The 15,043-nt window shown below is 36.0% G+C and overlaps 1 protein-coding gene and 1 pseudogene across 1 annotated transcript in view; both read left to right on the forward strand.

Annotated features, from left to right (window-relative positions):
- Positions 1-15,043, forward strand: part of LOC105288825 (protein unc-13 homolog C) — a gene marked incomplete at its 3' end in the record, with an annotated part of 460,652 nt that overhangs the window by 19,831 nt on the left and 425,778 nt on the right. Inside the window, exon 2 of the mRNA XM_023527723.1 lies at positions 6,797-10,033. Within this exon, the coding sequence (XP_023383491.1) occupies positions 7,042-10,033 (2,992 nt within the window). The remainder of the gene's footprint in view (positions 1-6,796; positions 10,034-15,043) is intronic.
- LOC111736385 lies at positions 6,010-6,128 on the forward strand (annotated as a pseudogene).

Here is a 15,043-nt window from a genome sequence, read left to right on the forward strand (position 1 = left end):
TCAAAAAGATATGTGCATCTCTATGTTTATTGAAGCATTATTTACAATAGCCAAAATATGCAAGCATCCTAAGCTATCATCAATAGATGATTGGAAAAAGAAATGGTACATATATACAATGGGATATTACTTGGCTATAAAAAAGAATAAAATTTTACCATTTATTACAATGTGGATGGACCTAAAGGTATTATGCTAAGTGAAATAAGTCACACAGAGAAAGACAAATGCCATATTTGGAATTTAAAGAACAAAACAAATGAACAAAACAGAAACAGACTCATAGATACAAACTGATGGTTGCCAGCTGGGAGGGGGGTTGGAGGATGGGTGAAAAAGGTGAAGGGATTAAGAAGTACAGATTGGTAGTTATGAAATAGTAAAGGGGATGTGAAGTACAGCATAGGGAATATAGTCAATAATATTGTAATAACTATGTATAGTGCCAGGTGGGTACTGGACTAACTGGGGAGGATACCTTCGTAAATTGTATAAATGTCTAACCCCTATTCTGTACACCTGAAACTAGTACAAAATAATATTGAAGGTCAACTATAATTGAAAATAAAAAAAAGAGAAAACCATAAAAAAGGAGCACAGGATAAGATATAACCTTAGGAAGAAGATTCTTTTATCTTAAAAATGTACAGCACAGAAATAAATATCTTTTGAATACTTACTGTAATTGTTCCAATTAGATGACAGGGACCCTCTGGATAACTTTGGTCTGTCCTTAGTCAAGACAGTGTCTGGCATATAATAGACATTTAAAATGGAAAAATATTTACAAAAGCTATTTGGTAAATAGAAGAATAATTAAGGGCTGAATATTATGGTTCTGACTATAAGGACTATGGGGAAAAAAGGCAACTAAGTAGTTAAAGAAACTTTTGTGGAAAAGATTAGTCTTGATCTTTCCTTTGAAGATTGAGACCAGATTAGCTGGGGACAGTCTAGGCACAGTGAAGAACAAGTATGAAAAAAAAAAAAAGCCAGGAAAGAATAAGCATAGTAGATCCATGGAATTATGAAGTGGTCCAGAGTAGAGGGTATGCAGTAGTCTTTAGTAGGAGATTAAGAACAATAATGACATTTAAGGAAGATTAGAAAGAAGTCAGTTCATGGGATGCTTTGGAACGTTAGAGGATATTACTTTAGGAGACCAATAAGCTATTGCATTATTAAAGATCTAAAGTAAAGAGAATGTGAATTATTATAGTAAAGGAACCAAGCTTTGGAACAGGAGACCCAGGCAACTACTTTAGTATCTATGAGACTCACCATCCCTAACGATAACTGGAGATAATGCCATTACAAGGTTACCATGAAGATCACATGACTTGATATACACAAAATACTTTATAGATTTGAAAGTGCTTGTGAAAGTATTAGTGTCAGATGTCATTGTTTACTCTTAAACCAAAGTGCAACAATGGAAGTGAGTAAAAAATATGGATGGGCTATAGTTGAATGAAGAAATTCACAAAATTTCCGATTAGCTACAATAAAAAGGACATACATCATTTGACCTTTGATCTTGGGGAAATGAGTCTGTTTATTTATTTGTTTGTTTGTTTGTTTTCTTTCTATGTATTTATTTTATTTGTTTTTTTCTACTTATTTTTTTAAAAATAATTTACTAGCTTAGGATAAACCTCTTAATCACTTTCTGGTTTGATAATTTTTGTCAGAAAAAAATTATGTATTGGTTTATTGTTTTTGCCTTAACATAAGACAAAAAATGAATAGTTCACAAAAAACATCATTTCACATGTTACTATGTTCCAGCAATTTCCATTGTCAGTCAACCCTGTAATCATTAGTTATATTATATATACAGTCCTTTTACTCCTTCATAGGAAAAAAAAAATAGATATAAAACAGGTATAAATCTTTATTTACCCAATACAAAAAAATCTAGAAGATGCTTTTAAAAATGTGATCTTTAATGTTAATTTATCTTCTCATCACCTGCCTTTTTTCAACTCCTCTGCTGCTTCTTTCTTCAGTCCTTTTGGCTCCTCATTAGCTGTTGGTGTGGCTAGCTTTCCCTTCCATCTCCAGCTATCCTGGTTTTCTCCTGAAGATCCTGCTTATAAAGTTATATGGTCAATGAGCTAGCCAATGTTTTCCTTCTTGCTCCGGGAAAGTGCCCTTGCACTTTGTTAAGTTTGCTCCCTCTGCTGCAACAGCTTGTCCTTCCTACCTGATAAGATATTTCTGTCAGCTACTTTCCAGATTACCAGGAATTTATGTCGAACAGATATTTGGGGAACCATGTTTATGTATTTCTTTTATTTAGTTTTGAAAAAAAAAAATTAAAACAGCAATCATATAGTATAAGGCATTTACTGCTGAGGTGATATTGTAGTAGGAGGCGAGGCTTCTTGCTGTGTTCTGGTGGGAGATTAAGTATCATCCTAACACAATCCAGGATGCTGAACACTAACTCAGTGCAGATGAAGGAGCATTTAAGAGTGAGGTTATCTTATGGGGCTAGAAGCAGGGATTAAGCAGCTACATAATAGTAAAAATGGTCAGAAACTCAGATGATACACATGGGGTTCCTAGGCCAAAGATGGGAATCTAGGAAGCCAGTGTCACAGACTGTAAGACAAGCATCACTGCTTAAGTAGGGAGGGCAGGACCAGGAGAGGTGACCGAGGAGGACTGTATCAGATCATGTCTCCATGTCTTCTGTCTCTCTCTTGCAAATTAACACCTAAATACCCAGTTTACCTATTTTCCTGCATTCGCTAAGAAACATAAAATTGTTTATTGATTTGAAAATACTTTAACTTGATTCTGGTAATGATTTAACAATAAATTGCTGATTGTTTAAAGGTTCAATTAGCTCTTTTAGCCCACAAGTGTACCTATGTTTACAGTCATATTAAGTAGCTCTCTTACAAAATGAATATGTTGATAGACCAGCAAAAAATATTTTATTCTCCATTTAACTCTAACATTAGTTCCAGGGTTTATACACTTGCAGTCCAAATCTGGGGCTTGGAAGCAAGGCTGTGTTGCTGGTTAACTGCATGATCTAAGTTAAGTTTCCTAAAAATTCTAAACTTCAGCTTCCTTATCTGGAAAATAATAGTACATATCTCACATAATTATTATGGGAGTGAAATGAAATGAGGTAAATTTTGGAAAATTACATACATGGTGCTTAGCAAATAGAAAATAATAAATAAATATTATTACTAAGGTTTTCCATAACTACATAGTCTAGTATGGTAATCTCTCTCAAAGATCTTCCCAAAACCTTAAATCTCACTTAAGATCAGTCGATCGATCTATCCAATCTATCATTCCTCTCTCTCTCTCTTTCTTAGATATATTCATGAGAAAGACATGTAGAGATAGAGGGGAGGGTGAAAGCATGGAGTCAGAGGAACAGCATGAAAAAGACACATTTGTGAGACAACAATATGACAATTGGGGAATTGTTACTACCTCATTGTAGCTGGGGCAGATGTGCTTGTGGAAGTGATAGGAAATGAGTCTGCTAGGACAGCAGTATTTTAAGTAGGAGGATTTATATCTTTTAAGAATATATTAATTTTAGAAAGGAGGATTTGAAGAAAGGACCAAATTAGAGTTAGGAAGACCATGTAAGATATTATTGTAATAGTTCTGATGAGAAATTACAGAATTTGGAACTAAGACATTACTAGTGGGAACAGATGACATGCATCAGGTATGAATATGGGATGGATTGTATGAATCTAGAATGACATCAATCTAGAATATACTCGGGAGTCATTCCAACTAGAATAATTCCTGGGTATATGTCTTGGGTAAGTAGATAATTGTGATGACATTAATTGAGATTAATAAATCATGAAAATGACTAAGTTTTGAATGTAGTTTAATTTAGGGCAACCAGGTGAAGATATTTAGTAAGTTGCTGAAATGCAGGCCGATTCTTTTAATTTTTATAAAGAGTTTGCAGGTAAATATACATCTGTGAAACCATCAATGCAATCTATGCCATGAACAGATCTGTTATCTTCAAAAGTTTTCTCCTGTCTTTCCTTCTTTCTTTATTATTATTTTATGATATGAATGCTTAACAAGAGCTCTACCCTCTTAGTAAAACTTTAAGTATACAACACAGTATTATTAAATACAGGCCCTATGCTGTACGGTAGATCCTTAGGATATATTCATCTTGCATAACTGAAACTTTGAACCCTTTGGCCCAGTTTTTCAATAAACATTTCTTAAGTGTTTATTACGTATGCTGTTTTCAGGATGTTTAAAATTGGACAAGACATGGTTTTTACCTTTAAAGAGAACATAGTCCAGCAGATAGAGACAGAAATGAAATTAAAACACAGAATTCTAGTTGCCTATGAAATGTGTTGTGGGAGAATGTGGCAAAGGGAGAGAAAAGCTCAGTTTGGGTGGTTGGTAAAGTTTTCACAAAACAAATGATTTTAGAGTTTAAACACAATTTTTACAGACAGGGAGGACTAGACATGAATGATGCTACAAGTAGAGAGAACAGAAAAGTTACTGAGGTGTAAAAGAGCATGGAGCCCCTAGTGAATAAACAAGTCATTCTATGTGGTTGGAATATAGAGCAGGTGAATTAGTACGAGTGGCAGTGGATGCATGCTCGTGGGTTTGCTTTTTTTTTGAGGCAGGACTTAAATTCAGATTGAATATCCTGCTCAAAAAATTTTAACTATTATTGCCTAGAATGATAGTTCTGAACTAGTAATGAAAGTCAAGAAGTCTAGACATAATTTCATAAAAATATCAGAAGCACTGACAAAATTGCTGCTTTCATTTAAACAAAAAGTAGGTATTTGTTTCTAGATTTGGGAGACACAGGATCTTGGATTGTGTAATTAGTAAGTAGAAGTTTATTCAACCAAAATTGGTTTTAAAATAATTAATCTACCCTACTGCTACTTAACTTCCCATAAGGAAAAGTCACATAGGGGTACAATAAATATTTTTTCAATTTAATTCAGCAGTCAATTGCTTGACGTTTTTATTAGTAGAAAACAGGTCCAGGTTTGTAATTGTGAATGAACGCTAAATTGTTTCAGACAAGAAGAACTGGACTCTGACAGTTTATAAAGCCCAGAAGACGTGCACTTCTTTAGAGTCAGTCTCTTTCTCTCCTCCATCTTGTTGCTTCCCTTTCTCATTTACATTGCCTTGTCTTTCCTGAAGCTTGTCTCCTGGCCAGAACATGTGTTCCCCAAGGCCCTGCAGAGTCTGAGTGACATGCAAATGGCAGATTTCCAAGTGGGGGAGCTAATAAGGAGTCAGCTGGCTCCTAAAACACTATGCAGATTATGATGTTTTCTTTTAAAGAATTAGATTATTAATCTACCCAAATACGTAGTCCAATGTCAGTTAAGGCTTTTGGCTGTTACCCTTATTCTGCGATATCTTTCAACAATAATAGTAAGTTAAATTCAACAAGAGTTTATTTGAATACCTATCACATAAAAGGCACAGCGCTCGTGAACCAGCAAAATTAATGTAAACTCCACCCCCTGCCTGCCCCACTCTTCTTCTAATTCAAGAAACTAACCATCATAAAGATTGTTTACTTGTATGGCCATTTGCACTGTAAAACACCAAATCATAAGATGAATTATATCTGCCCAATTCTTGATTCTGTGTAGGCACGTTTTATCTGTGGCATAATTTCTTTTTGTCACCTGGTTCCTTATGTCTAATCACAGTCCTGACCCTGGGGATGGGTTTCCTACCATCTGCTGCAAGGCTGGCTAGGCTGGCTCTGCTCTCTTGAGTCACATCCTCTTAAAACATGGACGTATTATATGCATTTTCAAATATATTTCTATTGTTGTTACAATGCCTAACTTAATATAACTTTCTATTTATTTTGCAATCCATGATATTTCGTTGACAAATTTGATGGCTGGAAGAGATGTATTTTCTCTTGGTGTTTACTTCATCATATGAAATATTTCTTACTCGGATTACTTGAATCATTATTTAAGAAATTCCCTTGTCTACGGCTATGCTACCCTGAACAAGCCTGATCCCGTCTGATCATGGAAGCTAAGCAGGGTCGGGCCTGGTTAATACTTGGGTAGGAGACCACCTAGGAAGACCAGGTGCTGTAGAAGTAAAAAATTTAAAAATAAGGTTAGTACTTGGATGGGAGACCACCTAGAAAGACCGGGAGCTGTAAGAGTAAAAAATAAAAAAAATAAGAGATTGTAAGCTGACAAGGTCCTTGCAAACTGTGAGGTCAACCAAGGGTTGCCTTGCCTTAAAAAAAAAAAAAAAAAAATTCCTATTCGTTGAATACCGAGAAAAGTAAATGTTTATTTAAATAAGTAAAAGTTTTACATACATGAATAATATTATTTTGATGAATTCTAAATGTCTGGAGTGAGAGACTACATTTAAATTTAAAAGTTTATGTTTGTCTTTGTAAATGAAATTTAGAAAGGGAAATAATGTAGGAATGATAATATCGTGCAGTTTATAGCTTTTTAAATTTGCCTGTCTTATACAACCTTTTCTAAATAATCATTAGTACCTTTTATTACCATTTCAATTGTGTCCATTCATAAGTAATTTTTTAAAAATTATAATTTAAACATAGTTATTGGTACTGATTTACTTTATGGTTGTTTTAAAAGTAACTTCATGATGAAATTCAGATATCCACTTGCCCCCTCTGCAATTTCCCACACATTGTGTATATTGAATACTTTTGGAAAATGTTAGAAATGGGATAAATCTAGAATTAAATTGTGATATTCATTTCAACATTCTTTTCTTTTAGGCACTACATGAAGTCATGCGGAAATGAGACCCAGGAAACCCTTCCTCCAAGAGAGAACGTCTTTCCTAAATGGAGCTTTGCTTTCACGGGCATCGACATTGTGGCAGAGCCACGGCTGCCCTTCCTGCTATTTTCAGTGATTCAAAGAACATCTGAACAGTGATGCTTGCCTTGGATTTACAGATTTTTATCCTGATACCGTGTTTATGTCTTTGGGGTAGAAAAGCTTGCCCAAATTGCTTTCCATGGTGGCTAATCTTTTCAAGAGCCTGATTTTACCTTATATACATAAGCTTTGCAAAGGAATGTTTACAAAGAAATTGGGAAATACAACTAAAAAAAAAGAGAATCGTCAGCAGAAAAAGGATCAAGACTTTTCTACTGCTGGCCAGACCAAAACCCCCAAACTTTCTAATACCTTGAAAAGCACTGTAAAGAAGATTGCAAAATGTTCATCCACTCGCAACTTATCCACTGAAGAAGACGAAGCTAACAAAGAATTTTCCCTCTCACCAACATTCAGTTACCGCGTAGCTATTGCCAATGGCCTACAAAAAAATGTTAATGTAACCAACAGTGATAATGAGGATCTGCTTCAAGAGTTATCTTCAATTGAAAGTTCCTACTCAGAATCACTCAATGAACTAAGAAGTAGTGCTGAAAACCAGGCACAACCAACACACACAATGCCAGTTAGACGTAACAGAAAGAGTTCAAGCAGCCTGGCGCCCTCTGAGGGCAGTTCTGATGGGGAACGCACTCTACATAGCTTAAAACTAGGGGCTTTACGCAAACTGAGGAAATGGAAAAAGAGCCAAGATTGTGTCTCTTCAGATTCGGAGTTGAGCACAATGAAGAAAACCTGGGGAATAAGAAGCAAATCTTTGGATAGAACTGCCCGAAATCCGAAGACAAATGCCCTGGAGCCAGGATTCAGTTCCTCTGGCTGTATTAGCCAAACACATGATGTTATGGAAATGATCTTTAAGGAACTTCAGGGAATAAGTCAGATCGAAACAGAACTTTCTGAACTACGAGGGCATGTCAATGCTCTCAAACACTCCATCGATGAGATCTCCAGCAGTGTGGAGGTTGTACAAAGTGAAATTGAACAGCTACGCACAGGGTTTGTCCAATCTCGGAGGGAAACCAGAGACATCCATGATTATATTAAACACTTAGGTCACATGGGTAGCAAGGCAAGCCTGAGATTTTTAAATGTGCCTGAAGAGAGATTTGAGTACATTGAAAGTGTGGTGTACCAAATTCTAATAGATAAAATGGGTTTTTCAGATGCTCCAAATGCTATTAAAATTGAATTTGCTCAGAGGATAGGACACCAGAGGGACTGCCCAAATGCAAAGCCTCGACCCATTCTTGTGTACTTTGAAAACTCTCAGCAAAGGGATTCCGTCTTAAAAAAATCGTATAAACTCAAGGGAGCAGGTATTGGAATCTCAACAGATATTCTTACTCATGACATCAGAGAAAGAAAAGAGAGAGGGATACCATCCTCCCAGACATACGAGAGCATGGATATAAAGCTATCTACTCCAGAGTCCAAAGTCAAGAAGAACAATTGGCAATTACCCAATAATAGTGATGGAGAGCTGGAATCTGACCTTAATAGAAACAGTTATGCTGTGCTTTCCAAGTCAGAGTTTCCAACAAAGGGAAGTATTTCCAAGTCAGGTTCAAAATCACGCAATGCAAGAGCCAAGAATAAAACTGCTAGTAGCAGCAGAATTTCAAATAAATCAGATTATGATAAAATTTCCTCTCAACTGCCAGAATCAGATAACTTGGGAAAACAAACTGCAACTCAGTATGTAGATGCAGCGCCCCTCTGGCATTCACAGAGTGATTTTTTTACTGCTAAACTTAGTCGTTCTGAATCAGATTTTTCCAAATTGTGTCAATCTTACTCAGAGGATTTTTCAGAAAATCAGTTTTTTACTAGAACTAATGGAAGCTCCCTCCTGTCATCTTCAGACCGGGAACTCTGGCAGAGGAAACAGGAGGGCATGCCTACCTTCTATGACAGTCCTCAGGATTTACTTTTGAATGAGGCTGCTCAGGGTGTCCTAGGGCAGAGTGAAATTGGGAACACAGAAACCGTGGATAGTGGAATGAGTAATGACATGGTATGTGCATCTGGAGACCGAAGTCATTACAGTGATTCTCAGCTCTCATTACAAGAGGATCTTTCTCCATGGAAGGAATGGAATCAAGTAGAGCAAGGAGCTGATTTAGGTTTAGATTCATCGACCCAGGAAGCTTTTGACTATGACACAAATAGTCTATCTGATCAACAGCTAGATGTTTACAATAAAGACCTAGAAGACTTGGGAAAGTGCCACAGTGACCTTCAGGATGACTCCGAGAGCTATGATTTAACCCAAGATGACAACTCATCTCCATGTCCTGGGTTGGATAATGAACCACAAGGTCAATGGGTTGGCCAATATGATTCTTATCAGGAAGCTAATTCTAATGAGTTGTACCAAAATCAAAAACAGTTGTCCATAATGTATCGAAGTCAAACCGAATTGCAAAGTGATGATTCAGAGGATGTCCCACCCAAATCTTGGCATAGTCGATTAAGCATTGACCTTTCTGATAAGGCTTTCAGCTTCCCCAAATTTGGATCCACACTACAAAGGGCTAAATCAGCCTTGGAAGTGGTATGGAACAAAAGCACACAGAGTCTCAGTGGGTATGAGGACAGTGGCTCTTCCTTAATGGGGAGATTTCGAACATTATCCCAATCAACTGCAAATGAATCAAGTACCACTCTGGATTCTGATGTTTACACAGAGCCTTATTACTACAAAGCGGAAGATGAGGAGGACTATAGTGAACCAGTGGTGGATAATGAAACAGATTATGTTGAAGTGATGGAACAAGTTCTTGCTAAGTTAGAAAACAGGACTAGTATTACTGAAACAGATGAGCCAATGCACGAATATGATCACCCTTCTTATGAAACACCTTATGAAACTCCACAAGATGAGGATTATGAAGGGCAAGCAGATGATATGATTAGTGAAGGGGGGTTGGAACCCTTAAATGAAACTTTAACTGAAATGGAAATAAAAGGAGATGAAAACCAAAATATTCCTGAACAGCCAATGGAAATCACGAAGCCAAAGAGAATCCGTCCCTCTTTCAAAGAAGCAGCTTTAAAAGCCTATAAGCAGCAAATGGCAGAATTGGAAGAGAAGATCCTGGCTGGAGGTACTCATGTTTAAATGATACATTATGAGCTAATTGTGTTTTAGCATTAAGTAGTGCTTCTTTAGAGCATGTTCTCTGTTTATTCATGGGAGAAAGAATGTATTTGCAAGGAAATTGCATGTTTATTCTGAGAAAGATTTTATTATACTCAGACAACTTCCCCAACAAATTGGGCTTGATGACTTCAAATCAAAGTGTTTTCAAATAGTTCATACTGAAATGAGCCGTACATTCTGTGGATCAAGATTTCTCTATTAAGATTAGGCATAAACTCCATTTCATATTAACCAACTTTGTGTCATGAGTTATCAAAGAAAAGATGAGTGAAATCAAAGAGCAGCCTGGGTTCTACTCCTTGGTGCTGTTAGGTTTAGAGGAATGGGGAGAAAGGTATAATTAATCTTAAAGAGTTAAGAAAGATGGGCTTCCAGATCTCTTACTCCTTTTCTCATCAAATCTATACTTTGGGGTCTGCCAGTAGGAAGGACTAGGTCTGCACAGCTGACCTTAACCTGTCCTAGAGAGGACCACAGCTTCCCTTACTACCTACTGATGCAGCTGAGGGAGGGCGATGGAACCAAAACCCTAGGCCAGACCTGAGGGGTCACAATTCACTCTTTGAGGAGGAGTCAGTAAGCCAGTATAGTCATGATGTTTTCTCCTAAAGAGTGCAATAGAAGTCTCTTGCTCATTAAGGAAATGAAAAGAGTACCCTACCTAACAATTTTACTTTATTTCCTGGGGGAACAATTTTAGACCATACTCTTTTGAAAAGTAGCTGCATATAAATAAAAAAATACGTTGACTTTTAATTCCTTGGCCAGACTTCATTTGCATTTACCTCAATCCCTTACCATTTACTTTATTCGCATGTTTATCATTTTTTATCTTTGAGATAGTTTGATATAATCTCAATTTTAATGAGTTATATATTGTTGATATTTTCCTTGATTAGAACATAGTCATCTTTAATTAAAATATTTTCTCTCTATAATATTTCATAAAGGAATGTATTTATGTGATTGTTACTTTTTCTTATGAAATAATAATTTCTGCAGACAGTAACTGATTATAGCTTCTTTGTCTTGACCAAACTTGTGATCAGACACTACTGCAAACTAGCCATCTTCTGACTGATATGGGTGGATTATTGAATAATCAGATACTTTAATTGTTAAACTATTTTAGGCCCTAAGTCAATTGAAGTAACAATTAGGGTCCTCTGCTCTAAAAATCTGTCTACATAAAATACCACATTCTATGTAATTTATTTAAAGAACAGTATAAATCAAGGAGATCTTGGGTTCATTGGCTGTGATTTTTTTTTTTAGGGTACAGTTCTCAACTGTATATTTAAAACTGATCTGAAAATGCAAAGTAGTCAAAATTTATGTAAATATAATTTATATTAGAATAATATCTATTTTATTTCAGAATAACTTCTAATAGTAGATATCCTTATTCCTGAAACTGGTTGATAGTTTCTTGGGATACAGGCCAGCAGTTTGACATTGTATTTTATTTACTGTGGATTCATAGAAGTCTATTCAAAGGCATATTTAGATTAAGCATATGTGTGTGTATGTGTGTTTGTCTGCTGTGATGTAATAGAAGCATGTTTTAATTCTGATTGGTTAAGGTATCTGAAGTGTTGGACAGTATTATAAACTTGATAAGACTATAAGTTTCAGAAAAAAATATCTTCACCAGCTTTTCAAAAAAATTCAAATTAGCAAACCTCTTTAAAGTAGAGTGTTACTGGTAATCACACTTCAACTAGCTAACAACCCAGGTAACCCCTGGCACTTATCCTTAGAAAACACAAATGCACTGTGTATCCATATACCACCAACTTAAGAATTCGAAAATAGGTAAAAAAAAAAATCTCATGCCATTTCCCTGACATACCAGGCCTGGCTACAGAGGACTCAGACCCGTCCACCGTCTTGGAGTTTGGCTTGTTATCCCATGAGCCAGCTTTAAATGGAATCTCTTGGATATCATCTATCCTAGAGAAAATCAGACACATATCTTTAAGATGCCTCTCTGGTTGCTTGAAAGGCACCAGATTGACTACCCAGGAGGCTGCAGTAGCCTAGATTTTAAAGGCCATCTCTTCTTCCCTTGGCAGCAGTCAGACAGTTGTCCCCCTCCTGTGTCACCAATATGCCTCAGGAGGAAGGGCAGCCAAAAAAGGGCATTTTTTTCAGTCCCCTTCCTTGCTCATAGCATCCCAATGAGGTGCCAATTGTCATGATAGATTTTGTGCCCATGGCCATCTGCTTGCTGAGCTTTGGGCAAATGCCAACATATTTTTCTCTCTGTGACTGTCCAGTCACCATTAGGTAGCAGTGCTATCTTTTCTCCATTACTAACCTGGCAAGATTGGACTGTGAAGCTCTTACTGTAAACAATGTGGGGTGTTGTTCCCCTGACATAGCTTTATGGAATTATAAGCTCATAAATTTGAATTATTTATGTCAACTTTTGTCTTCAGGGTCCTGGAAAGAAGAATTTTAAAGACCTCACTGTTTATGTACATGAATATTTAGTACTGGTGTTTCTGAGAACCTTCACCTTAGAACAGCATGCCCGTGGAGAGAGACCTTAGAGTGTGTGTAGCCAGAAATTCTATGAGGTCATATTGTTCCCTTGTTGCTGAACCCTGCTGAGTGGCACCTTTTGTGTAGCTGGCCTGAACCCCACTCTATGATAACTATTTGATCACCCATTTCTAGTCCTGCACCACTTATCAACTGGAATTAACTCTTGTCTCCTCGGAATTCCCATATACCTGCCTTTTATGGCACGGGCTTCTACCTTATGTAATGACAATTTATGCACATTTCTCATTTTCTCTACTCAACTCTAATCTAGAGGTCAGAGGCCTTGTCTTTTTCATCCTTTCATTTGCACTGTGCCTAGACCAACGCTTTATCCAGAGTTGGCACAGAGTTAATATGTGTGGATGTATGCCTGAAGCAAGGGAAGCAGGATACTAAATAAAAGGCATGAGCTTTGAAGTCAAAGGCAAATCCAAACTGTGGCCTTTATTGCTAAGACTATGATTTTATACCCTGAGAGTTCAGATGTATGTTTAGAGATAAAAGCTTATTATTGAGCATTACTATATACCAGGCACTTTCCAAGGAGTTTATCTGTTTTATTCTTTTACTTCTTACAATACCATTGTGAATTTGATTCTCATCTTACAGATGAGAAAACTGAAATGCTGAAAACTTTTGTAACTTACTCAGTGTTATATAGTAGTAACAGGTGGATATAGAATTAAATGTATGGTTATTTTGGTTATTTAGAACAGCCATATGCTTATTCATTTCAAAGGCTGTTTTGTTCATGTTCTAAGGTGGAAAAACATGATTATAGATGGAGGGCAGCATTAGCCACCAGGTTTATTCCAACTAAAAGATTTTCGTGAGAAATTAGTAATAGTATAAAAGGCACTGAGGTTTTTTAAAAATTTTATTTTATTAGTTTTAATTATACAGTACATTGGTTAGACATTTATATTGTTTTTATAATGATCTCCCTAGTTGCTCTTTCTCTCCTCTGGCTGTTCACCTAGCCTTTACATTAATGCTAACTGCATTCCTTATGCCATGCTCCCATCCATGTGACCATCTATCAACTACTAATTTGTACTTCTTTAACTCTTCACCCCATTCTCTCAGTCCCCCAACCCATCTCCCCTCTGGTCATCCCCAGAATGTTCTCTATATTTGTGAGTCTGTTTTTTATTAATTTATTATTTTCGTCCCTTAGTTTCCACATATAAATGAAATCATATGGTATTTATCTTTCTCTGACTTATTTCACTCAGCATAATAACTTCTAGATCCATCCATGTCATTGCAAATATTATAGTTAATTCTAGTTTTTTGTACGTTAAATCCTTGGTTCATCTTATAAATTAAGACTTGTACAATAGCTGCTGTATAATAGCTGATCAAAGGATGAGGTATTCAAGTCTGAGTACACTTTACCTGAATTAGAGTCTAAAGTCAGTTTGAAGTAAATATTTTAGCAGAAGAACAAAAGTCTTATTTTGTTTTCAAATGCCATTTCTCTGCTTCTGTAGATTCTGAAAAAGACTGTGACATCTGCAATTAGCATAACTACTACTATTTTTTATCATGGTATTTTCTGAATAGTTATAGAACTTTGTGGAAATATTTTGGTTCCAGATAAGGTATGAACTTGAATGTAAAAAATTTCCCTGAGGTTGATACCTGGGTGGTTATTAGAATCACCTAAGAAGCTCTAGGTAGCACAGTAGTTGCTATTCCCGTAGTGGTAGTGAAAAGTAGAAGTTATGAGGATCCCATCACGAAACATTTTGATTTTGTAATGGTCATGTAATGGAGCTCAGAGGTATGTATTCAAAATTGTATGTGTTATTGATGAATTATATGTGCTCTTGTAAATAAAACCGCACACACAAATAAAAACATAATAAAACAAAATTCTAAAAATTCTGAAGTGAAATAGATAGCTCCTTCCATTCTTCAGAGAAAGATAATTTGTTCCAGACTCTCTATATGCATGAATACATATACACTTCTTTTTTTTCTTTTAACATAAGTGGTATAAACCTCTCGTGTATTCATGTTGTTGCACACCCTGGTTTTTTATGTAATATATATTTAAAAGATCTTCTCATTTTATTACTTACTACATTCTTTTTAATAACACAGAGATTTCCACTATATAGTTATAACATAAATTATTGGCTTAGTCTCCTATCATTGAACGGTTAAGTTCCTTACAAACTCACAAACAATACCACCCCCATCATCTATCTTTGAGCAAATGAGGTAGCATGTATGTAGGATAAATTCCTAGATGTGGAATTATTGGGTCAATAGATTTACTCCAGTTTAGGGGAGTGAGGAACCCATGAATTCTAAGTGAATTCCAAGTACTTTATTCTTATAGCATCTATCACAGCTGTACATTTACATTAGGCATATAATTATTTGATTATTTTAG

This window comes from Pteropus vampyrus, unplaced genomic scaffold (genome assembly GCF_000151845.1).
Source record: "Pteropus vampyrus isolate Shadow unplaced genomic scaffold, Pvam_2.0 Scaffold19, whole genome shotgun sequence".
NCBI classification, from domain to species: Eukaryota; Metazoa; Chordata; class Mammalia; order Chiroptera; family Pteropodidae; genus Pteropus; species Pteropus vampyrus.